Consider the following 27,362-nt stretch of genomic DNA (forward strand, 5'->3'; position numbering starts at 1 on the left):
TTTATCAAAGGTAAGCAGCGGCGAATTTGTCGTTCGCTCTTGCAGGTGCAAAATGTTTAACAAATGAGTTTCAGGTGAGCTCCGTGCGAGGCCAATGATTGATTATCCCATATGTGCGATGTGTAGCTGCGCCCTTATACTCACTCGAACGCCTTCAATTTATTGGCACTTCGTTTATTTTTGCCGACTCCGAACGTTGAAATTTTAATGAGCTTTTGATGCAAAATACGAGTTAAGCTGCTTGTCGCATTATTTATGTTAAATATGCTGAATATTTAATGGACGCTCATGCCAATAGCTATCGAGACGATGACCAAAAAATCTGTTCCCGATACCATAGCATCTGGTGCTGCATTTAACCCAGAATGTTTACCAAAGCTATTGGCTTAACTGGCTGAGCTTAATTGGTTTGCGTTGCCAACGAACTGGGCGCTGTTTTCCTATTAATTGATGGGCGGGAAATGTGCGAATAAACGAAAGTCAAGCTGCCATTTAAATGCCGATTAAATGCAGTCGAATAATACTAAGTGTTAAAGATATGTTGTGACATTTTTTAAACTATCTGGTACAATTTAAAAATAGCTTAAAGTATTTTTGGAGTTGAAAGAAATGTTTCCCCTAATAATATCGAAAAAGTAAACAAATTTAAGTGTGCCAAACCCAGATTATCCCCCTTGACTTTCACAAAAATCTCAAAATCCAATATTAGAACGTTGCCATTATTCAACAAGTGCTTTAAAAGCTTATCCTTGTTCAATGCAAACTTAGGTTCTCAGCTCAAAGAATCGGAACAGTCTAAGTTGCCATTTTATTAAAGCCTTTATGGTCGCTTGTTTTCCCCTCGTCCTTGCCAAAAAGCATTCAAAAGTTTTGCTCATTGTTTATTGGCTTGTTTTTGTGTCAGTTTTATTAAATGGTCTGTGTGGTCGTGGTGTGTGGCTCGGTGGTTCCGTGGCTCGGTGGTTCTGCCCCATTGTGTTGTGGTGCACAAAAATGAACGTTTTCGCTGGGAATTTGCATAATTGAGTAGCCGAAAACTATAAATACCGCCGCCAGTCAAATCAATTAAATGGTTGCTCTTTCTTTCTTTTCATATTTCAATGAATGAATGCATTTTCCACAGCGCGATAAAAGTTTGAATGGCAGCAAGCGGCGAATGCAATTCCTAAATGCGCTTTCTAAATTCAAATCTAAAATGCAAATCAAATCCAAAAAAAAAACGAGCTTTAACCGAAAATTGAATTTTTCTAAATTGTTGTTTGCCAGTTTGCGGCTTGAAAAAATTATGCGGCAGCTTTTGAAAGAGTTTTGAATTTAATTAAATATATTTAAAATTGCTTATTAGTTTTAATGTTCATATTTTTTGTAGAGAAATTTAAAGATCAGACCGAAACCATTTCGGTTAGCTGGCAGATCTCACTTTTGACGTCCGGGCAAAGACTCGATGCAATTTGCGTTGAAAGGAAGATTGAAGGAAACTGGGTGGGGGAAGGTCAAAGGGGGCGGGGCAGCTGGGCGAAAGGGGGAAGTGCAGAAAATTGGACGCCATTGTTGACATTGTTTCGATTGCCCCAGCACCCTGGATGAAGCGTTTTTATTTTTCCACATTGTGCTTTTCTGTTTTCGAGATTTGCGATTCGAGTTTGTTGCCATTTTTGATTTTCGGCCAACAGCCGTACTGAATCCAAATTGTAAGCTATATTTGCATATTTCCCATACCCAGAGTTTTCCCAAAACCCATGGCAAAAGGATCTCTGTGGGCGGTTTTTAAGGGGGGAGGAGTTAGAAAGTGCACAAAGTGCAACAGTTGCAGAGTTTCTGCAGTGCCACGCAAATGGAATCGAGTTGAGTGCTTGCCGTCGCCTGAAATGCGATGCTTACAAACCCACTGCGAGAAATTTAAAGTATATAGTTTAAGTTTAAATGAAATCAAATAATGAATGACTTTGTTTTAATGTTAAGACATAAAAATAACCTTGACTTTTATTATTCTACCTCAAACTTCTTTCCACAAAAGCCCGTTAAAGCTGTGAATGTGTGTTTTTTTCCAAATAGTTTTCAGTGCATTTATGCACTCTTAAGAGGGTGAGCTGAAGTACAGCCCTAGATGAAGTTTGCATATCGCGAAGGCGACGAGTTGTGACCCCCGAAAATGAGCAAACTGCCGGCAGACAACCAACCGACAGGACATGCGAGTTGACACAGGCAATGGAAATTAACTTACATATGTGGGCGGGGATCGTTGCCGTACTCGGTACACTATATATATACTATATACAGGTATACCTGTAGTATATTATGGCATAACCCTGACTTCCATCGGATGCTTGGCTATTCCATTAAGAGGGAAAACTTTTTACTCGACCTGCCTTCCTCTGTTTGCCCTTTTCGCATGTTTCGCATGTTTTTTTTTTTTTTTTTCGTATTCTCCCGAATGTCAAGCAATTTTATGAGCCACGAGTTTTGTATCCTTTTGAACTACAAACGAGCGGCGGGCAAAAAGTTTGATTCACATAAAAAGGTTTGAATAACGAAATTATTGGCTCCACCTGATGGTGGAAAAGTTTCGGCCATAAACTCACCCCACCGAGAAGGACTTTTTTAACACTTTTTAAATTACCAACGGTCAACCAAGCAAAAGATCAGAAGAGGTTACAAAAAATCCCCCGCAAAGGATAACCCACAAAAAAATTGTAAACAAATCTCAATGAGCCAAAAGGAAGGCCGAAAAATTCTTCAAGCGAAGTTCATTGAGACAACAATAATGAAACATTCTCGTGGGTCGGCAGGTTGAGATACGGCCATTATATTACTGATAATGTTAAGTACTCTACCAAGTTTTAAGTACCCTAAAAATCGGGTTAATGTGCTTCGAAAATGATTCCAGCTTACGACTTTTTGAAGTCACCTAAATATTTTTATGTGTTTAACAGAAGAAGAACTATATTTTTAAATTGCTCTTCTTTGGAAATGTAAAAGGGGTAATCTTAGGAATTTTGGAAAATAATTGCTTGGGAAAATTTCGGCTGCAATTTATTTTCTCTTGGTCATCCTAAAAAGTATGCTCCACTTTCATTTACGCCCGTAAATCAATTTTATATACGATTGTGCTGCGTTTTAAGCGTTCCAGTGTTCTCCATTATTTCTCGTGTAAACTGTTTTTTTTTTTTTTATTATTTACGATTATTATTATGTACTCGTTACCTCTCGGCTTTTCGCTCTGAGGAAAAGCGTTGCGTGTATGTTTGGTTGTGGAAAAGCGGGTGAGGGAAAAACTGGAAGGACTTCCTGCCTGTTGTCTCTTGGCTGCCGCCGCTGTTTCTATTAATTTTTGTTTTGCACATTGTTGATGATGTTTGCAGACTTCGTTCGCCAACCGCACCAGGAAAATTGAAAAGAAAACTCCCCCAAAGAGACTCGGCGATGTGAAATGTGGGCATGGTCGGGCCTGAAAAGTGGTTGGTTGAAAAACATCAATGGGGCAACGTAAAGCTCCTGAAAATGATATAGAGGTTAAATCTGGCATCAGTGTGAATCTGGAAATAAGCTAATTAAAATAGTGGGTTTCGCAAATTAAAGTTGTTATGACTTTAATACAATTTATTTTTAGAGGAAAATATATATCCGCACTTTCATTTATGTGCAATCATTCATCTACGAATTTTTACACTGTACATTGTTCCGCAAATCAATCAATAACAATTATCTGGTGCCGCCTTCCACTGCTGCCTTGATCTCAATCTATAAAATCTGATTAACTTATTTATTCAACACTTTAGAGAGTCCTTCGTTCTGTTTCCTCCCCCTCGCAACATCCTGTTCTCGGGTTCTTCTTAAGTTCTGCTTATTCTCCGCTATTTGCTGGCTCATTGTTTAATAGTTTCACGCCATCTCACGGTATTTTCTTCATTTGTCAATCATTTAATGGCAATCATCTCCCAGAGCACGGAATTGAATGCACTGCACTGAAAATACTTTCCAGACACTCTGGGGTCTTCATTGAGAAACACATTGTTGCCTGCTGATTTCAACTTGTAACTTGTATCGTTTCATTTCATTTATTTCGCGTGAGTTTGAATATAATGTAAGTACATTGGTTGTGTGTTGCTTGGGATGTTCTGGAAGAACACTGAAAAAATATGGTGTGAGTGTTAGATCCAATAATAAATTATAATCAAATAAAAAGAAAAGTAATATTTAATTTGGTGTTAAAAATTCCCTCTTACTTTGCCAACATGAATTCATGCAGCTTGATAAGTGATTATTGAAGGTTATAGTTTATTGAGTGTCGATTGATTTTTTTCTGAGTGCAGCTGAGCTGTTTTTGTGGCCAGAACAGAATCGGATTGTCTTCGTTGCCAGCGAAAAGGGTCCGTAATTCAGCTCCATCTCCATCTCTTTGCTGGAGGAGCGTCTGGCAGACATGCTGCCTGGTAGTAGTTACTTGGTAGTTGCTTGCAGTCCTAGCTGGCTGCATCACCGGCCACGCCCACCCGCCCTCATTCCGTATTACGCCCCCTTTGGCCACTTAAGTATGCTAAGATTTCCGTTGCGATGGCGCTGTTTTATTGCACGAAGCAAAGAGAAAAGCGCTCAGGCAGAAAAGCAGAAAGGCAGCAAAAGCTACCGAGCAGCCGAGCAGGCGAGCAACAAATAAATATAAATAATGAAATACAAAGTCATTTTGCGCCACAATGACAATGCCAACTTCTAGCGACTATATTCCACACTCTAATCTAGGCAGCCAGCCACGCCCCCTCTTGCCATAACACCCCCTTAACCCCCAGGTGGATTCTGCCGGCAGTCATATGCTTATAATATCAAGAGAACCCCCAGTTACCATCTCTACAATTCTTCTATCTGTAAATCTATCTGTATCTCTATCTCTATCTGTATCTGTATCGGTTTCTGTTTCTACTTCTTTTTTCTGTGTTTCTCAGCGTGTGCGAAGTGTGTGTGAAATATGTTTGACTGTTTATTATCTGAACAATGATTACGCAGACAAACACACACAATGAGGGACACAAAGCATATATGTTGGCTTACATGAAGAGCCGCAAACGAAGTCCAATTCGAGGGAATCTTTCCCCCAAAAGACTGTCAAGCTTCCACTGTGATTTCTCAAGTAATTGTCATTTATTTCTGCAGAGAGTTGGCATCTTATTTTAAATGTGAATGTGCTTTCGCAAAGAGAAATTTAACTACCTCTACCTTTTGAGTAAAACAAATTACTTGAAGGGAGTAAAAAAAAACAAAATATTTATGAAACAATAATACTTGCATAAAAAATAGATATTTAAGTACAATTTTTTTTTTATTAAACCCTCTCTTTAGTTTTTAATTTCCCATGGTTTTTTCCTCATGAACCAATCTTAAAGCCAAGCTGCCAGGGACGACGATCGAATTAGGCGCGAATGGGGAAATTGCGTGAGTGAATGCTGATTGTCGGCCCGAATTCCCGATTCCACTCACAGACCTTCGCCGGCGGAGGAATGGAGGCATAAGGGCACTAACCAGATGGAAATGCCGGATAGAGCCATACGAATTCCGGACACGCACACCCAGGCCGATGCAAATGCTGCGAATAATAGACAGTGGGTGGCAACTATTTATGGTTTTTGGCCGGGGACGTCGCATCTTGGCCAACGATTGCCGCTTAAACCATTTGACAGCCGTGAAACGAAACCGAAACTGAGACCGAAATCAAAGACGGCACAAAAACCGTAACATAAACCCCCGATGGCAATGGGTTTGGACTGTTGGTACAAAGCCCTTTAAAGAGAATCTGCCAGGATTCTCGCAGAATTCTCTCGCTGATGGTGAGGAAAATCCATCCGCAATCACTTATGCAAACGCGTTCGCTGTGGCTCGAAAAACCGAGTTCGAAAAACTCTGGCGCCTCTCAAATATGCAGCGAATTTCCCTGTTGTTTGACAGCGGCAACAATTGCAACTTGATTGGCCCAAAGGTCCGTGAAAATGCGGCCGAAAAAGAAAACACAGTAAAACAGTGAAAACAATGTTGGCAAATGTGAAAACGCTCCATGCATATACAAGTGCTTTTGTTGATTGTGTTGTCGTGTTTCTTTTGTTAAGTGCGACTGTGGTCACACTTAATTTCTTGACCCTTGTCCCTTGTCTGGGGAGCAAGTGCAGTCACACTAATTGAATAAAATTAATTATTTAATACCTACATGGTTAAGTACATGAAGTACTTTTGTCTCTTTAATTGTGCGATATGATAAGTGGCACACATGTATTTTAATATATATGTTATTATATGTTAATCCCTTATTTATCTTTTCAACTTAAATTGTATAAATCGTACATTTCGTAATTTATTCTGGTTGAATATCTAGGGAAAAACCTTCTGATGCTAACAAGCTGAAAATTGGTAACCTATTTTTGCTGTTTAGCTCCAATGAATAAATGAATGAATGAATTTCCCCACGCTACTCGCTGTATGAAAGTGCATCATGGCATCTGGAGGAATTTCGCCTTGAATATTTCTGAGTTTTCCCCCCCCATTGTAACGGGCGCAAAGCCAGAGTTTTCCCGAGTTTCCCGAGGAACCTGCCGGCGCTGGCCGCCCCTTCCGTTTGCCATGATGCGTTGCCCCAAGCGGTCGGGCAGCTAAATTGAGCTGGATGCACAACTGCTGGCTTGTCACTGGGGGCACCCAGGAATCCGGGAATCCACGTTAAAGTTTCGCCGCCATCGAGCTGTTGCATAAATAAAGAGGCGCAAATTAAATTTGAAATTTTGTTGCCGCAAATGTTGCGAAGGCGGAGATGGAGCTTGGCTCGAATGGATTTGCCATGTCTGCACTTGCTGGCTGCTGTTAATCGGCAATGCGATTTCTCGATTTCTCCCCGAAAAAAAAAACAAAAAAAAAAAAAAACAAGGAAACACCGAAAACGTAAAAAAGAAACCCCAAAGTGGGATAAAACACGTTGTCAATGACAGAAGCGAAAAAAATCCACGTTAGGTTGATGGGTTTCTCCCTTCTTACCGCAACTTGCGGCATTCCATAGGACATTCATTAGACGGCAAATGCAGAACAGACTTCCGCCATATAAACAGGATCTGATGAAAATTGTTCACATAATTCTCAGGCACACTCTTCATGAATTTTTATGGAATTTGTTTTTTTCGTTGAGCTCCACATTTGCGTAAAGGTTTTTCGATTAACTGTGCGACTTGGTTGAATGCCAACAATCTCTGAATATTATTTAATTATTACTTTTAATTTGAGTTGAGTAAGGCTTTCTGCGAGTAATTAAACTATAGTCAAAATACCTGTTTTATTAATTTTTCCTGGAAGTTATTGTGATCCTTCGCTTGTAATAGCATGTAATTTCATGATATAAAAGTACCTATTAAATTGATTCAATGTTTCTATGCGTTCTTCGCTGAATTTCCTATGCTTAAGTTCCTCGCGACTTGTTCGCACATAAAGTAAATTCCTTGAGCGGTTCCATTTGGTTTTTATGGCCGACATTTTCATAGGGCCGTTTGTCGGCCGTTTCATTTTTTTTTTTTTGGCCCGTCGCTCGCACGTTGTTTTTTGGCATCTTTATCGGGGCCACGCATCATTGGCTCGGAGGCCTCTCCACACCCAATCACGTAAAGTTTATGATGGGTATTTTTTTTTTTGGGGTTTGGGGTTCCTGAGAATATTTCACTTATGACCGACCGACAGCCATGTCATAAATTCTCATCTATCGCCTCGTTTCAGTTACGTTTCCAAGATGCAGACGAATGTGCAAATCGACTCGAAGAATCTGCGCAACACCGATGACAATTTCCGTTCCCGTGGCCATCACATCACCATCGAGGTGAGTGCCCACTTAAGACATGTCCCCCGATATGGCCAGATATTCTAGCCGTTATCCTTACCAGCCGCAACAGCCAAAACATCCTCGCATTTCAAGCATATTAATTACAGTTCAAAGTTTGGGCCTCCATCTTGTCTGCTTTGGGCCATCAAATTGAATTGCTCCGTTGCTTTGGGTGATTTCTTGATGGCCAGACAAGGTTGAAACTTAATTAATTATGGTAGAGTCTAGGACCCAGGATCATGTGTGTGCCGGTGTATGATTTAATTTGTTTGTCCATACGGTAATGGTCATTAATTCAGTTTTGCAGAATTTGCGGACACGTCTTGACCGAAATTTTCACATTTATTTAGATTTAATTAGGACATTAACACAAATATAATTATAAAGTTGAACTAGTTGTCAAGCAAACTTACGTACAAGCAAACACTGAGCATAGTTCGATTTAATAATTTAAAAGTTGTCATCAATGGGCGAGAATGGTAAAATGTGTAAAATGTAACTTGATATCAAATAATACCAAACCTATGATAATAATCATAATTTGTGAAACTGTTAACTATACTTTATACATATCTAAATCTCTATATCACCAAATTATCTGTAAAGATATTAATATTCTTTTACGGAAATAAGCCTAGTCTTTATAAATTGAAGAAAATTAGGTGCTAGAGAACAAAGTTGTTTTATGAGCTCTGAAATTGAAAAATATCTCAAACTTTAGCTTGGAATTTTACTTTCCCAGCATATGTTGACTGGGTAAATGGGTAAAAGCTTTGTGCAAGCACAGTCTGCAAAAGCTTGTCTGCAATATGCTACTCTAAGGACAAAACAATAACAGGAATGCAGGGTTATACATAAATTGTATCTTTCAAATAAAATAGAGGTTCGTTGACCATTAAAGATGGAATTGTGGAAGACTTAAGGTGTATTTTAATCCTTTTAAGCGTGCTTAAAATTCCTAATAAGAGACAAGCAACAAGTGTTACTCGGAGAGAGCGAGTCCTGAGCTTTTGCAGCCTGTGCGCATGCGCATATTCGAAAACTTAAAGCTGCGTGAAAAGCTTAAAGCTCGCGCACAGCATCAGCTGCTCGTGCAGATTCCTCGGCGAAAATCGCCATCTGATTTTTGTTTTGTCCACCGCCCTCCGGGGAAAACACCCCGCCAGCTGACTGGCTTTTCTCAATGAACCTTTTCCGAGGAGGGGAGGCGAAGGCGGGAAAATCCGAGCGTGGGCGCTGCTTTTCCTCTGCTTTTCCGCTTTTTTGCTCAGTCGCTTGCAACATTTTGGCGCGTGTTGACATGCGAAAAGTTCGGTCCGCGACGGGCGACCCCAACGCTTCTTAGCCGTTATCCATCTTATCCGTTCAAAAGCTGCAGCAAATTCGCAATTCCGCTTTCATTTTGCATTACTTCCATTTTGTTCGAGTGTACTGTTCTGTGTGCCAAGAAAGTAATTAAAAAAGTAAACTCTCCACCTCGCCAATAAAGTTCAGAAATTTCGGTTTTTATGTGGCATATATGTGTGCGGCGGGCCGGCGTTTCAAGTTTGGCGCGTAAATAACTTCGCATCTTTTATCAGCTGGCCAAAAAAGGATATAGATTTGATAGCTTTGTTTACATTGCTGGAACTTTGTGGGTAAAAATCTGCCTTTTATTATCCATCATTTGGCTGCGAAATGGGTTTATTAATTTAGCCATCAGCCGCATACTCACGAGTCGCAGTAATTCCATCCTAATTGTCAGTTGCCTGCGAAGGACAATGGAATGCGCGAGGAAGAGGTCCTTGTGTGTGCTTTTCGAAATTAATATATATAAAATATTTTGCCCGATAGCAGCTGTCGAGCTGTTGAGCATTGTACTCATTCGTACCCCCTTTAACTGCTGGGCAATCGAGATTATTAATCAAGTCGGCACACTCGAGGCCATTGCGTTGGGTAAAACTTTTTTGTTTGGGGGTAAACAGCAACAAGAGTAAAAGTGAACAACACTTTCGAATGTTTCTCGAAGGCTACAAAGTTCTCTGCAGCAGATTTCAAACACAAGTGGAAAAGTTACCAAAAGTTGTTTCGATAACTGCATCATTGCAGCGATGAATCTGGGAAAGGCGGACCGAAGGGAAAGGTTAAAGCATATTTTTTGCACAGTAATTGGCATAACAACCACACATTTTGGTGAACAAATCATCTCAATTCAAAAACTCATTCTCGTGGCTTAACGGCCATAAGAAACAACTAACTTAAGCACCCAGATTTATCTTTGAAGATTGATTGCGTACATTGGCAATGCCCGAGAGGCGTTTTAATTTATTTAACATATTTTTGAGGGTCTCTCTGTGGTGTTACTGCAGACCTTGGCAATGTGTCATTTGGCCTTAGGCGAAGACGAAACGAAGTCAAGCGAACCGTGGCCAGTCAGTCCTTCACCCCCAAAAACCGACGGATGACATTGGCCCTGACCCGTGGAGGTCGGAGGTCGGAGGTCGAAAGATGCAGCTTGTTGAATGCAGCTTCTGAAAAATGAGAGCTGGAGTCGCCGGTTCATCTAGCGATTTTCGGGAAATTTTCGTCTGTTTTTCCCCAAGTTTCGGGTTTAATAATTATTTCAAAGCTGTCTATTCTTGATTCTTTTGCTCTCTTTTGACTTAATTCGAATCTAGTCCAGTTTCAATGATAAGGAAATACAACAGACTAGCTAGATTTTACTAAACACTTCATAATGAACTCGAAAGCATAATAATCAAGGAAAGTCAGGGCACGTATTTCCGCAAAGAACTGAAGGAACTCCTATTAGTATTCAAGGGAAATGGAATGCGTTAAAGGGGATTCATAGCTTTGAACTCTTATCTTTTATGAAAATACCAAGCTTTTTGAAAATGAATATTAAAAGGATTTTCAAAGCAATTCCGGAAAACGGTACAGAATAAATATAAGCTAGTTTTTGAATAATCCAGTAACTGGATGGATTTTTGTATGTATCATATTTTTTTAATATATATGCAAATATAAGTTTTTATTTCTCCAAGTGTGCTTGTTACAGCGTTTGCCCCAGTCGACTGCTGTTTAATAAGCATTTAATAGAGCCATTTTTGGCAGCACTTTTATTTAACTGCTCTCGCTTTTCTGCTTTGCCAAATCAAATGAAATTGTTTTAAACGGCCAAAAGCTCATTGCGAAGGTTGCCAAGGGTTCGATTCCCGTCCCCCCGCCCCCTTCACTTCCCCTTTTTTATTTCGCACGCCCCCTGGGCAGCAGGGGGTCACTCAACTTGTTCGTGGTTGGCACTCAGTTTGATTATCATATTACGTTGGTCCTTTTATGGGCCGAAGGAAAGAAAAGGAAGCCGTTTAGGCCCGACTTTATTATCGAAAGCCAAAGAGCATTTTGGCCAGGCCAGGGACCCAAACTTGCCGAATCTCTCCTCCCTTCGCTGGCCAAGATTTCAGGACTAGTATCCTTATTGAATTTTGTGTTGATTTGTTTGCATTCGGAGGCCATCAAAGTTGTAGTGAAATTTGAAATGTTGGAAGTTTTTGTGCGGCCCAAGAAACACAGCCGACCGCAAATCGCGTAAACCGAGTGTGTAAGCCCAAGGATCCTGTATCCTGTATCCTGTATAAACATTTTCCAACACACACACACACATACACACACAGAGGCATATCCTTGCGGGGACATAGTTTTTAATGCTTTTGAAACTTGTCACTCTACTTATAATCAACTCGATTAAAACGAAGCCTATCCTTTGGTGTCACCACCGCCATCCCAGGATCTCCTACTTATTTGCTCCCAGTGTTTTTGGCAGGCAATAAAACATTGTCGGCTCGCTTTCAGGCTGCCTGGTACAGTATGGACTGCCTATAGGGTAAAATAATGTAATATAACATATTCAGACTCTTAGTTATTTATTTGGTTTGGTCAGAAATATATTTGTTTAGTGGTGTTGGAAAGTTTTTAATTAAACAAAAAGTGAAAGCAAAGTTTTCCAAATTTTTGTGTTTCATTGAAATTTACTCTTCTTAGTTTTCAACTTTTTGCAACATAATTCCCACTTAGCCAGCGACCACTGTGCATAATTCCATCCTGCTGAGTGGCCACCCGGAGAATTCTTTCGGTCAGGAGTCGTCGCTCGTCCTTCGTCCTTCGCCGTTCATTCTTCGTCCTCAACCCTCGGAGGTGTATGAAAAGTGTGCATCTATTTTGTCTTCGGTGGACTGGTGACTGGTGGCCGAACGGGGAAAACTGCACAAAAAAGGGGGGGAAAGTGAGGAAAGTGAGGGAAAATGTGGGAAAATGCGGGGGGTTAGAACTACTGAATGCTGTCCATTGTTGTCTGGCTGGCTACCTTGGCTTGCCTGCCTGGCTCTGCCATTGTGTCTCATTTGTTGTTCTGTTTGGCAAGCTGTGCGTCATGTGCCACGCCCCGAATGGGCCGCCCACAATTTCAACGGCTCTGGCTCTGCCTCTGCCCTCGCCTCCCACGCCATTTGTCCTGGTCTTCTCCTTTTGGCCTTTGTCAATGTAAACAATTTAATTTGCTTAGTTGGCGTAATATTCGCCATCAATAAAGAACTTTGGGTCTTCAAAGTGTGAGGGTATGGCACACAATGACTATCGATAACAGGCAAGAAGCAGCATAAGCTCAAGCAACGGCAACCAAGAGCCGGAGAAAGCGGAGAAAGTGGAAATGTAGAAGAAAGCAGGCCCGTCTCGCATCTCGTCCTTGTGGCTTTCACTTCGCCAGCGTCTGCAATCGAGTGTTGAACGCACTTGAAATAAATCGTAGCCAGAAAAAAAAACACACACACACACCTACCACAGTGGGTACACAGTAAAAAGAGAAGGTGGTATTCTTTGAAAACAATTGAGTGTTTTTTTTTATCCTACAAATAAGGAGAAACTTAGATATTTACATTGAACAAAATTTAATTTATATATTTTATTGATAATATATTTCCAATGAGTTTCAACTTCTTTGTTTTTTGCTCAGTGCTTTCACCAATATTGTTAAGGCCATTGTACAGAGCAACATTAAATCGTTATGGGCAACGTCTTTTGTGTCTGGAGGTCTTTCAGTCTGTCAGTCAGTTAGTCAGTTAGTCAGTTAGTCAGTCCTTTATTTCTCCTCTTGTTCCACCTCTCCGTCCATTTCCGTTTGCCTGTGACCGCAATTGCGTGTAATTGTTAATCTCTTGCATTGATTTTCCACTCGGCACCCGCACTTCTGCCCGATTTTCCCTTTAATCGTAATGATCCGATAATCAAATTAGCTTCCAGCAATTGAACAATTGACGTTTCTCCGCCTTCGCCGACTTTATCTTTGCTGCTCATTTAATTGCAGTCGACCAACAGTGCGTATGATTAACATTGCACTTGCAGCTAAAAGAGCGATAATTGCCGGTTGAATGATAATTAAGTATCCGGAGTTCGGAGCTTACTTATTAATAAAATAAATAAATAAATATTTGTGCTTGCATTGTGCATTCAAAATATCCCAAATCATTTACCATTCAGTTTATAAATTAAATTAATTTCGGGGGTATATATCATCAAGAGACTAAGTAAATGGTTACGCAAAAACTTTCCGAAAACTCTACACCCCCCCCGCTTTTCATTTGATTTCCCACAACAATTTTCCATCGATGGCAGCCTTCAGCGCCAGACGTCCTCCCTTTTTCTATATCCTGTATATCTCTGTGTGTGTCCCGTTATTAATTCGTTTCGAATGAACTGCTACAAATGAATGCCAGTAAGAGGTCCTGGCAGCAGGATTCGGATTCGGAATTCAAACGAGTCTGCATCAGACATCAAAGACAGCTGTGGCGTCTATAAAACATATACAACATATCATAAATAACAAACAATTATGCGGGTGCTGGCCAAAAGCGAATCCGGATGAAAAGGATATGTGGCCAGGAAATGCGAGCTGATGGAGAATGGCAGCCCAGGTGGAGCAGATGTAAAGGATTTGCGGCCCCGAGCTCCCAAGCAAATCAAGAATGGATAAGTGGGGAATCCAGCATTCAGCATTCAGACAGCCTGTCAGCTGGCTAACTGATTTATGCATTTTACCCAGGATCCAGGATCCAGGATCCAGGACCTCCGTCCTCCGAATCCATCCGCATTCTCCGCTTTCCCCCTTTAGCGACTGCACCCGAAAATTGCTTAATTATGTGTGCCAGCGCCAAGCTTCGTTTAGATAAAGTCAAACATTAATTCTGACTCTTTAAGCAATTCCATTTAATTTTCATTAGCAAAAGCCGCAAATTAGAAGAAACTTTTCTTGCCGCCCCCTTCATAAAATGCCAGCAATTTTCATGAATATTAAAATATTCAAATTCAAATTGTTGGGGGGCCGAAAACAGAAAAGGTTTTCCAAAATCGTCTGACGGCCACAAAAATACTCTCCGACCTGAGACAAACATGAAATTTGAAATTCATAGACCGTTGCTCTTACTTTTTTTTTTTGCGGCTGCAATTATTAACATTATTTACTTGGCGTGAATTTTAATCAGTTCTTAAAGACGCTACACTTGGGGAAAAAGGAGGCATAATAAGTTTAGTAAATCACTTATTTATTTACCGAACCCCTTAGTAACATATTTGCAAGCCATATTCTTTTCGTTACTCATAGAGTTCGTTTTTAATTCCTTAAGTTATTGGCTTTTAAATTCATCAAAGTGTAGCCACGCCCATTTGGGTAAAATGTTTCTGGGCAGCCACCTCATTTTTTATTGTCAGCAAATTGGCCCCGGCTTAAACGGCCGGCTTTAGTGTCGATTTTAATTAGGGCCCCCGCCCCAGGACTCGCAGTCCAGGACTCTGGGCTCATCCAAGAAAACGGAAACCGAAACCGAAGCCAAACTGGAACCGCAACCAAAGCCAAAGCCAAAGCCAAAACCCAACCCAAACCCAAAGGCAAACCAAAGTGAAACCCAAACCGAAACCGAAGCCGAAACCCTCGGGCCAGGCGACATTACATTCACGTCTCTGGTCAGCAGGATAGCAGGATAGCAGTATGGCAGTATGGCAGTATGGCAGGACAGCAGGACAGGACATCATTACGGCTGCTTTTGACCCCCCGAAAAATCTAAGCGGCCCTGGCCATAAATCAAATAAACGCCGACTAAGCTGAAAAACACAACAGGACGGAAAAAAACGTTGCTGCGAAAATAACCGTAAAGAAAATACAGGAAAAAAATTGATGAAAAGCAAAATTAGTAAGAAGATTTAATGCTCTTGCCCGCTGAGGGAGTACTTGAGCTATTCTGGTGGGAAAGTAAAAAGTGTTTAATAGCTTTCATTCATAAATTATTAACATGAATCTAAAATTTCTATAGGAAATGATTTTGTTATAAACCTAAAGGGTTTGAAGTTTTTTTCAAAAAGATTTCAGTCTTTTTTTGGGCTTTATATTAACTTACAAATAATAATGAAATAGAAATATTCCAGGCCTTACAAAATATATTTATATGAATAAAATTATAAATTATGACATTAAGTTCTAAAACCGTTTAACTTATTTTTTTCCTTGAATTAATTAATTTTATGTGTATTTTTTGTTTTTCGTAAAAATTACGAGTGCGACTAGAAATCCGATGTAACCTTTCCCAAGTGAGGGCAATACACAAAAACAAGGCCAAATCCGAATTTAGGGCCGCAGGGAAGGGCGGCCAAGATGGTGATGCGAATTGGGGAAGGGGGGTCATCGGTAGGGTTTCCTTCTCTAGGCTCTAGGTTCATGGCCAGAGCACATGATAAAAATTGACACCATCGCCGAGAGGACCGGCCGTTAAAGGCCGCCGGACTACGGACTACGGACTATGGACTACGGAATATGGACTGTTGTACAGACTACGGAATACGGAATACGGAGTCGGGGACTCCGGACTACTGCCGTTTTTGGGCCGTAATAAAAATGTCGTTGCATTAGTGGCTGAGAGTGCGTTGAGTTCACAGACATCATGTGTGTGTGGGGGCGTAATAAAAATTTAGTATGTGTCACTTTGTTGCCTCAGTCGCTCTGCGTGGCCCCCCATTTCGCCACCCCTTTTATTTCCTGCATTAGCCCTGACCGGAAGTTGGCACTTTAGAGCCTTGCTTTTATTCTGGCCTCCTTTGCTTGGCTTTGTCTGTTTGTTGGCGGACTTCTGAGGGGGGAGGGGATTGGGCGGCGGAATCAGTGGTACGGGAAATATTTTGTCATTAGGCCATGCAGATTAAGTGTTTTTATTCGTATTTGCTTGGCCTTTTTGCTGGCTTCTCTTGCCCGCCCTACTCTCTCTTGATTGATTCGATTCGATTTGACTTGACTCACGCATATTAATCAAACACCCCGCGGACCCATTTGAGCCGGAAAACAAAATCAAAACCGAGGACAAGGACAAGGACGAGCGAAAGCAAATCAAGCCCGAAATCTCGCTTGAAATTTCAAGGCATTTAGCAATGTAAACAGCCCTCGAGAAACGCTTGAGAAAGTAATTATGCGTTGGAATAGTGAAGCGATTGGGGTCGGATGCCTGTTTTTTGTTTCCCTGAGTTGGCTTACTGGTTTTTATTAATGGCAGACGGCCCAGGCTGGTTGGCAATTGCATATTAAGTGTGCTAACTTGATCAAACATTCGTGCGTACGAAAGGTTCCAACTTTTCTTCGGGAACTAGTTTTAAAGTTCAGGAGTTTGCAACTGTCAGATTGCAAATATTGTTATGCGAGAAGAAGTGAATTTATTAATTGAATTCGTTTTCTGTTATTTTTCTGCTATTAAAAATGGTTTTGTAGTTCCTGTTCTGCATAAGTTAAAATAGTTTGAAGAGCCCTTTCTAACAAGCTTCCCATTTTCATATATATATGTATATTACCTTTACCCTGCTCTTGATAATTAGAGTTGCAAAACTTTCTTCGAACAACCAGTTCAACTGCAATAATTTGTACTCCCAAACCAACTGCTCGTCGAATGCTGCCTTATTGAATCATAACTTATTAATTTCTTCGAAGAGTTTTCCCATTTTTTTCCTCGCAACATTCAATTAAACCAAGTTTCCCAGCGGAACTAGTTCCTCGATTTATCGATGTGCCCCGCCCCCTTTTGTCCCTTCGGAGTAGGGCGTTTGCCGTTATTTATTGATTACGTGTCATATCACTCATACGCGCCGTTGTGCGCCCCCAGTACGATGCGATGCGATTCGGCTCGATTGAAATGTAACGCAAGTGGAACGTGCCCAGAAGGATGTGAGGGTGCCAGGATGGCACTAACTTGGCCCGAAGGAGGCGCCCAAAAGGGGGCCAGAAGAACATGAAGGCATCAGCAGCCAAACGAAACTTGTGCAAATAATTAAGTGCGCTTAAGTGATTTGCTCGACATCGACATCGAGCGATGACTACATGAAGATGACGACGACGACGATGCTGCACAGAGAATAAAATATGATAGAAGTGCTTGAAAAATAATATAACCAGCAAATTAGATGCCTTGTTTAATGCCTTTAAATCCGATTAGCTTTCTTTGGAATATCCTTAACTCGTTTGGTAAAATATATTTAAAATCCTTCAAGGCTTGTCATTTTCTCCGTGTAATAAGGATGTCGTAGCTGATGACGTTGCCAGCAACATAAATGGGTCAACAATTCGGTTATACAAATTTTGTGCGATGCCATCAATGTCAGTAATTTTTGTTGATGGGGCTAAAAAGTTCATCAAAAAGAACGATGTTTGTTAAGAAAGGAAAAATTTAAACATAGACTCCACAAAAAAAATACATAATACTGGAAATGATATCTGACTTCAAAAATATGTTTATTAATTTATTAATGATCTGGTTGGGTCACAATTTCAAATAACCTCTAACCTGTTGTTAAAGCTATAGCTACTATGTAACAAAATAATTGAAATCAAACCTTGAAAACCACTTCGACCCACTTGAATAAATTGCCTAAAATTGTACAAAATATATTTTGTTCAAATCTGGCGGACAAGTTCATTCAAATAGACTGAAATCTACACAATCTCTTGATGCCTTCCTTTTGCTTGGCCTCTTTTTATTTGGCCTCCTCAAAACAGAATACCCACAGAAATATCCTGAGGCTCTGCTGTCCTCTTGAGTTGGCCATGGAAAGCAATCAGCGAGTGCTACTTCTATTGCCACTGCTGTTTACCACTAGGGTTACACAGTAAATTATTTTCAGTATTTCTTATTTATTTTTCTAATTATTATTTTTTATTTATTTAATTTAATTCTTTAACGCGCTTCATATATCATTTATTGGATTATAAAGAATTGATCTTTAAATAAACCAAACAAACTGAAATGAATTTCTGGAGGTTATCATGACAATTCCCTTACAAATTCATAAACAGCACCATTTTTTCTCTCAATGTCTGAGCTTCACTGGCTCTGCAAGACGTTTTGGGTGTTGTCTAAATTTGATCAAAGTACCAAAAACTTTCGCTTTCTGTTTGACTGGGCAAATTTGCTCAAATTGTTGAAACAATCCGTCAATGCCGACGGATTGTCCTTGGGAATCCTGGCCAATCCTTGCCCTGCCATCCTTGCACAAACCGAAACAGCAAACTGAAGCTGTTTTTTATGCTTCTCCTTGTTTTTTTTTTCTTCGTTATGGTTTTTTTTTTGTGTTTTTTTTTTTTTTAGTTGTTTGCCGCTGCAGCAGCTCTCGTAGCAAAATCCCAAATGGCCCGCAGCTGCTGCAGGTGGCCAGGGAATCGAGCCAAGGACGTGGACTGGGCAGAAGGGAGAAGGGAGAAGGGAGAGGAGGAGAAGGGAGAAGGGAGAAGGAAGAAGGGCGTGTCGAAGGGCAAGGACGACAAGGAGGGATAAGTTTCCAGTGGGAAGGAGGAGCTGCCAAGGAAGGAAGACAGACGAAGGTCGCTTGTAGGTTGTGGCCGAAGGTCACCCACAGCAATTAATGCTGCAGACTGCAGTTGACCCAAACACACACACACACACACACACATATACATACATATAGCATATGATATATACGTATACTCGCACACACACACACACTCCTCTCCGTGGCGGTGTCACATTAAAAATGCATTTCTCATATGGCGTCAGTCGAGTGCAAATAAATATCTGAATAACTCAAAAGCGCATTTTAATTAACTTTCACTGCGAATCCAGTCAGTCCTTCAGTCGACCTTCCGCTCAATTAAACGCCCAATTGCCGCGCACTCGTGACATCCGAGCTGCAAATCTGCGGCTAAACATGTCAAGCGATCCCAACCGGGGCGAAACCCAATTTGGATGTGGCATACGGCTCGTAAAAAACAACACTGCCCGAGGAATGTTTATCAACACGTTGGCAATCAGTTTGGGAAATTCGGGGGAAAATACAAACAACTTTGACGGAGGGTTGGCCGAGAAGTTGTTCTCTTTTTTATAGGAATAACTGTTTGATTTTTAAACAATTATAACAACATTTTAACACTTTTTTCTTAAATAAATTGTTAGGTATTCATTTAATAAATATTATATTCCTTTGATAACAACTGTCCAGGTTGAGAAGTTACTAATATTCTTAACCTAATTTTCATTTTAACAATGGAATTAATGTTTTTTATTTAAATTCTAATTTTGGGTCACTGTTTCTCCCGACCGCCTAAATATTCGCCAGGAATTCCCATTAAATGTCGTATTTTTCGTATTCGCTTCCCTGGCTGGTGGGACATGTGGCTCCCCCATTTTTCATTCTGCATTGTCGCAGCTTAATTTCAATCGATGTGAGCCTTATTCAGAAGGCGAGGGCTTTGGGGAACACTTGTAATTATGAGCGATTGGCGGAGCGAAGCCGCAGCAATTGAAAGGGAGACGTCGCAGGAGGCGCAGTGTCGCCAACTTTGGCACTTTAAGTGCTTCCTTCCAGGACTCCAAATACCCGACAGCTTCCCAATGCAATTTAATTAAGACCAACAAAGTGGAAATTTCGCGCCCTCCGACGAGAGCAAATATGCAGGGGAGGGGGGCAACGGGGGCTCAACTAACGAAGCGTGCCAAACATTTTTCCTTTTTGGACCCCCGTCGAAAAGTTCAAATGAAAATTAGAAGAAAAGCGTAGGAAAAATTAAGCAAAAAAAAAAAAAAAAAACAGAAGAGAAGAAAAGAGAAAATAAGTTGGTCAAAGCAGCCAAAGCGGAAATTATGTTGCGGCCATTTCTTTATTTTTTTTTTTTTCCTCCTCGAGGAGACAAAGCCGTAGGGCAGAAAAAAAATATAGCCAAATTAAGAAGTGGCCAGAGGAGCTGCTTTCCACGACTAATGGCGCTCGAAGGAAGGACCGAAAATAAGTAAATGTACAGAAGCAAGCCACCGAATCGGAGACCGAATCCGAATCCGGATGCCGGATCTCGAATCTCGGATCTCGGGCATGAGAAGTGCCGGGAGTCGCCGTCAATTATTTGCATTTTCCATGGGAAACTTGACAGTTGAGAGCATAGCATCCCCTCAATTGCACATGACCGGCGCTTAGAGGGGGGTTCCTCCTGCAGTGCAGTTTTGCACTTACGATGCAGTGAGGCGCTCATGCATTATTTCCCACTCCACGTTCTCCTCAACTGGCCAAAGCCATTTGGTTGTCATGCCACTGCGCTGCTCCTCAGCTGGTTAAAGTTTTTAATGGCTGTAACAGGAAGATACCCTGGAAAAGGCAGCAATATAGGATGGCAATGAACTATGGATTGAAATAAGATAACATATGTTTTTCTAAAATATTCTTCGAATGTATAAATCCTTAGCTTTTACTTTTGTATGGAAAGTAAATTGAGATAATATTACTTATCAGCGTAAATGTTGAAATGTTTCTCTAATCAAAAACTTCTTTACATATTGTAATGCTCTTACGTAAATCCGCAAACCTTGTTTTCTGGCTAATGTAATTCACATTCATAATCAAATAAAATCAAGGCTGGTTCAGGGGAAACACCCACACTGATTTAATTATCTCTTGCCAATTTGCCGCGTATCCCCGCTTATCCTGCGATATCGTGGCGGCTGTCCCACGGCAGGGCAGCTCGACATGCATGAGAACATTGGAAAGAGGGCTCGTCAGGTGAAGGAAGGGGCGTGGCACACTTTTAAAAAGATCATGCTGCTTAAATTGCTTTAAAAAGTTTGAACTTTGAACTTGAAAGGAGCTTATAAAATAAATTAAGCTTTACTGGCGAATAAATCTTGTTCTAAATTATATTTTAAAACACTAAAAGTATCTATGATTTGAATAAAAAAACATCAACTCTTGACCCACTGTGGTTCGCGGTCATGTATGTGCGAAATCCGTTGACTGCATCTGGTTTTAACTTGGCTGAATCCCCGCCTGAATCCAAATCTGAATCCTTGTTTCTGTTTTTCCGCGTTCCGGTTGCATAATTACGTATGCAGTGCGTTGCTGGGCCCATTTTTTGATTTGCATATTAATGCTGATGATACGAGTGCTTCCCCCTTTTTTTTTTTTTTTTTGCCTTTATTTTTTTCATACGCATATCACGCATGCGCCTCGGTGTTTGACTTGGGCCCATTATGAATATTGCGTATTAAAATGCAAATTAAAGTCAAATTAGCAAGCGCGTTGGCGTTGGCGGACTATAATTTTTGTGGGCGTGGTCCGTGACAATGGCAGCGCTTTTGCTCCGCCACTTGACCGCCATTATTCAATTGTCGACTTGAATTGCTTTTCGATGGAGCGCCGGTGAACACTTTATAACTTTCCATCGCGAACTTCATGGGGAAAGTTTACACCTTTCCGGAATTTATCTTTTTATGTACTCAATCATTTTTCCATCGAGAAAACCATTGAAAACTTTTGCCGCAGAACAAAATTTCCTGCAGAACTTCGGTTCGGCTTGGTTCGGTTTGTTTTTTCCCCGTTTTGTTTTTTTCTGCTGCCACTGTATTTGATGGCCTGTTCAAGTTGAGGTGACACATTTTTTCCGGCGCCAAGTAAATGTAAAAAACAAATACAATTTCACAGCCGTTTAGGTGTCACCTAAGGTGCATCGCGCAAAATTGTGCGTGCTTCTGCGAAAAATTGACCTAAAAATTGAAAAAAAATCGGGAAAAAAATAAAAAATTAACTAATGATGCAGTTGGATAAAAATTTAAAAAGTTGTGGACTCGGAAATGCTGATTTTTGGTGATTTTTCTGAAATTGATCAAGGGCTAAAAATTAACTAAAGATCCAATTTTGTAGAAAATTGAACGAAAAACTTATTGAGGTATGAAATTTGGAAGGTCGTTTTAAACTGAAAACTTAAGAACCACAAACGAAACCACTTGAATTTTTGTTGCCGTGTGGGTAACCTGCTCGCTGTTGGCCCGTTCCGGCTTTTATTCCATCTCCCTGGCTGCTCGTAAAGCGTGTGTAATGCCGTTAATACAAATTTTCAGCGTTTACAAATTGCGCATACGACGCGTGGTGCAGGTGGAAAAGGTGGGCATAATCATTGGGGACAAACAGACGTTTCAGCTTTGAAAATGGAATTTTCAACGTGTCAACAGCAGCCGCCTTGGGCTATATGGCTGGCTGTATGGGTATATAGTATATATAAACATACATATGGTATGTGCTTGCTGATGTGCACAAAACAATAATGTCTTCGATAGTAGTAGATAAATGTGCAAACATACCGACGCGAGTTATGAAACTAACTTGCCAATAGGCATAAAAACCTATCACATATATTGTGTGGTTGCATTGCTATACACACATTTGAATTATTTTTTTGTTGTAACGACTATTATCTTGAACACTGCTGTATGTAGGGACTGTCAGTTGTCATATGTCTTCCCGAGCTTATTGACAGACGTGCTGGGTCGCTGCCTTCTCCCTCCCACGAGAATCGCTCGTCATGTTTAATTAGAATTGCGGCTTATTGGAATTGTTATTTGTCAGCATCTTGTGTTACCCTGTAAAGCCTCCGATGAAAACAGCTACAAGCGAAGTAATTTCCCGGGGAATTTCATTGGGGGGTTAATATACATACATATACGTAATGTTAAAACGATTTTAAGCAGCTAATTTGAGTTTTATACCCTTAAGCATTTGATTTCAAATCAAAGAAGAGTATTTTTTATTTGCTTTAATGTTACTTAATTGCTTTCCAAGACATCTAAGACTTCGTTGAGAAAAAATATGATATATATAATTTTTACAGCTTATAATGGGAATATATGTAATGAATAAAACTTTATGGGATAAATGTTAGCCAAACCATATCGATGCAAGGATATTCTTTCTGAAGTAACTTTGCTCACCAGCTTGGTCTGCTGGAATTTCTCGTTTTGTTGCCACAAGAGTCTGTCACAAAATCATTTTTATTCCACCCTTGTCAGTTTTTCCTAATTGTTATTGGCAACTTTTGTGGGTTTGTCAACTTGAATAGTTGAATATTCCACTCGGGCTTTGATTCACTGGTTTTTTCCCGCTGAGCTGTCACTAGCAATTAGTAAATCAATTAAAAGTTGCGTCCATTCGTGAAACTTTGCTGCAGCTTCTGTTCTCCCGCTTTGCCAAACTTCGACTGAGCATCAAGTGAATAATAATAATAGTAATAATAATAACAAACATAATAACAGTACTCGTAAAATAATAACAAGCACATATAACCAACCAACCATAACCGTCGCCCAATAACACTTTGACCAAAGTACACCGTACACCGATCGGGAAATATATCCTATATATACTCGTATATTGTTGAACAAAAGCGGCGGCATGTCGGTCGATTTGAGTGGACAGCAGGAGCCGACAATATCGGTGATAACCACAGTTCCGGTGGCACAGAACGGCGGTGAAATGGACGCCCTGCTGCTCGGCAGGATTGGGGTGAGTAGCACGAGCCGGGGAATCACCCATGCCACGAATCACCCATGCCAACCCATGCCAACCCATTGCCCCTCATCCGAACAAACAGAAAGCCACAAACAAAAACATTGACTATTTCCCCTCACTAAGTAGCAAAGTGCGTGATGTTCACTGCCAAAAAAATAAACAAAGCAACTGCCAATGAGAAAATTCTGAGTTCCAAATACCCTTGCAGAAGAAAAAAAACTATTTCAACTAGTTTAATTGAAGTAAGAAAGTAAACTGATTTATCCACTTTTTTTATAGTGAAAAGCAAAAAGTAATGAAATTTAATTTAACGTAAATTGATCACATTTATTAGAGTTTACTTCAATGAATTTTCTTTGAATAAGATTTAAAGATGATTGGTTGAGTAGCATAAAAATCTGCAATGGTATAAAATAAAATGCAAAAAAAAGGAAACTAAAGCGCATAACTTTCATTGCCTTTTGCATTTTAGCTAGACAAATATTTGGCTTGGCTTTCCTTTTCCTCAACTTTCTTTTCCGTTCACACTTTTCCTCTCGACTACTTTAACCAGTTGTAACGGCTTTACTGCTGGGCGTCAACAATCAACAATCAACAATCAACAACAAAACAAAAATTTCCTCTGCTATTTTGCTCTGCTCACACAATTTTTGTCATTAGCTGAAATGTAGTTGCAAGCTCTCTCACTTCCTCCTATATCAAAAATACATCGGTTACTTTTAGCCATTTTAGCCTAGGTTTAAGTCCATTACCAAAAGCGTAAGTATTTCCCCAACTATCTCTATTCTATTTTCCCTATATAATTCGAAGGCTTATCGATATATATACTTGAGTATCTGCTATATATTTCAATGAACTTCGTGTTTTGGCCGGTTAGTTGCCTTTCGACCAGCTTGGCTTAAACTCTACTTAAACATCTACCTTCATCCTGCTGCGAATCCTTTTATTCAAAACAAAAACTAAATGTCGAACGAAATTAGTGCCAATGCAAAATGGTTCTGAACATCCACAACATTGTCGACGAAAGTGAGGCGACCACAAATGAGACGAAGGTAAAACCGTTCTGCTAATTACTTTGAACAAGTTAATGAATAAATCTAATTTTAATTTGGCTAATTTGCTTTTTGTGCGCTTGTACGATTTTGTGAAACAGCATTTTTCAAGGATTTCATTTGTAACGTTAGCTTAAAAACTATGTTCCGTGTGTAATTTTAAATTGGAACTGACTGTTTGTTTTTTGCGTACCATCTTTTAAAGCTGAAATGAATCGGAAAAGTATTGAATATTCTACCATAGACGAAAATTTTTAAATTGAAATCTGAAGCATTTACCCCATCAGTTTATTCGCCTTTGTCTTTGTAGATAATTGACAGTATTTTTGGTAGAAAAAATATCATTTTACGTTTTTAATTCGACCAAGGCCTAAACTGATAATGAGCTTTTCCCGCTTTGATGTGGCCAACTGGGTTCTAACTTGGCCCCAATGTTAATTAAGCAACTGGCCCTTGTTCCCTGTTTTCCGCATTCTCAGTTTTGTGCTGTCTGCCGCCTTCAACACAATGCACACAATTTCCATTTTACTTTCCCCCGCAGCTGCAGAAAGTTAGTAAGCGAGCAAATAAATTGCGGAGGGAAAGCCACAAAACAACTGAAAGTAAATGCAAGTCGGGCTTTATTGGGTTTTCCTTTTAATTAAAAAGCCAACGAAACAAAATTCAATCAAATTAAAAATAGAGCCTCTGCTTGGACTCTTCTGCATATATAGTATATGATCAATATAATCAAATTAAAGAAAGCTTCCTAAATATTTAGATGTTCAACCAAGCAATCGAGAATTTAATACTAAACCTCTCTTAATAATTTTAATATTGGTCAAATAAATTCTGAATTTATTCTAAATCAGTTCTAATTTTATATAACTCATGGGAATATTGTGCCTTTTCCCTGAAAGCAACTGCGAGTAAGTCCGTTCGTATTGTTTCCCTTTTTAATTAAAACTCCAAAAAAAAAAAGGAAATTCAATCAAATTAAAAGTAAAGCTCTGGCCCGGACTCCTGCTCATATCTCATTGCCCATCTCCCGCTTAATGGGAATGTTTTGCCTTTCCACATTTCCCCCACACTTTACTTAATTTTTTTTTTTAGAACCAATAAAATGCGCACATAAATTTTACTGCATAGCAAAAGGGGATTTGTAGTACGAACGCACAGCTAAAAAACCCCGGAGTCGACTCAACTCTTTAGTTTTCCATTCAGTGGTAATATGATATTTTTTATGTCTTCCATATCTACGATATAAAGTGATTGTGAGTGTGTGTCAGTCAGTTGATGTGGAACAAGCTCATTAAACAGCCAAATCCAACCATTTGATTATGTGCCATAAAAGCGTAAAAAGAGAACATGTGTCGGGGAGAAAGGGAGATTGTCAGGGGGTTTTATTCCGTCGAAGGATGCTAAAAAAAAGGCGATGCAGTTGCACTTTCCCCCCTTTCCGCTAAGCGGCTTCCATTTATCGGGGAATCTCTTTGTCAAGCTTCTCTGGAATTTTCAGAATTGCCAGCCATTTGTAAAAAAAACTCACAGAATTATGGGTATTTGTGTAAATTCTATGGAATTAAGGTCAAGTTTATGCCTGGCAAAAGAGATAAACTCCTTCAAGGCACAGTTTAATATTTTATCTATATTTTAAATGTATTAAAGAGTGTTTAAAGAATAGTAACCTTACATTCTTTGTGATTCGAGCAAATGGGAAAGTATTAAAAGGGAAACGATTTCGCCTGTGCGCTCATGTGTTTTCCTGCTTTCGTGCTGGCGAAGGAAATCGAAAATCTGTAATCTTGTGCATCGACAGGCAGTCACATTTTCCATTCCAGCACAACCACAACCACTTCCACTAGCCGAACCCACTTGCCAAAGTGCACCGCAAAAACCGTGTTATAAAAATGTTTACAAGATGGGCAAACAGTTTTAATCGAAGCGCAATGATTTCTGATTCCCAATATCGGCCCTGGAATTTATACACATAGCATATACGTATGTTTACGTAGTGTCATTTGCCAAATTGATTTGCCATGTGGGTGGATGGGTGGCTGGGTGGCTGGGTGGCTGGGTGGCTGGCAAGGTCGTCCGTCCACTAACCGGGCCAATGGAGCGAAAATGTGATCCGGCTTGGCCGAGTATCTGACAGATACGAAATGCACACGGCTGCCAAACGACAAAACAGACAACATTTCGGTGTTGCATGAATGATTGAGTTTGCCGGCCTCTGGTTTTCGGGATGATGAATGCATCCGATGTCAGTGGAATAGTGGAATGTTGGATGCCCGAGAGGCTGGGTTTCCGGGGAACGGGATGCCAGCTGGTCGGCGTTAATCGAATCAAATGCACTGCACGTTGTGTCCACAGGCAATGAATGACCAAAGTCCTTCCCAAAGCCAAAGCCAAAGCCAAAGCCATTGTCAGGGACACGAACATGCGGATGCATTAAATAACGTATACAGTGGGTCAAAAACAGGAGAGTACTTTAAAATTAGTTTGTCTTAATTAAATTAAAAGCACAAAAAATTGAAAAGAGCTTTAGAATATTTGTCTAAAAATGTTAAAAATCTGAAATTCCAACTTTTTGCTTTCAAATTTGTAGTTGCTTCTTAGATCTGTGGAAGAGATCCCCCTCTATTGCTAAAATA

The 27,362-nt window shown here is 40.1% G+C and overlaps 1 protein-coding gene across 1 annotated transcript in view; it reads left to right on the plus strand.

Annotated features, from left to right (window-relative positions):
• The window catches only part of LOC108098064 (inactive dipeptidyl peptidase 10), a 95,988-nt gene that overhangs the window by 8,123 nt on the left and 60,503 nt on the right, over positions 1–27,362 (plus strand). The window contains exon 2 of the mRNA XM_017200754.2: positions 7,738–7,837. Coding sequence (XP_017056243.1) covers positions 7,751–7,837 — 87 coding nt within the window. The 5' untranslated portion in view covers positions 7,738–7,750. The remainder of the gene's footprint in view (positions 1–7,737; positions 7,838–27,362) is intronic.

This window comes from Drosophila ficusphila, unplaced genomic scaffold, assembly GCF_018152265.1.
Source record: "Drosophila ficusphila isolate 14025-0441.05 unplaced genomic scaffold, ASM1815226v1 contig_197, whole genome shotgun sequence".
Taxonomy (NCBI): Eukaryota; Metazoa; Arthropoda; class Insecta; order Diptera; family Drosophilidae; genus Drosophila; species Drosophila ficusphila.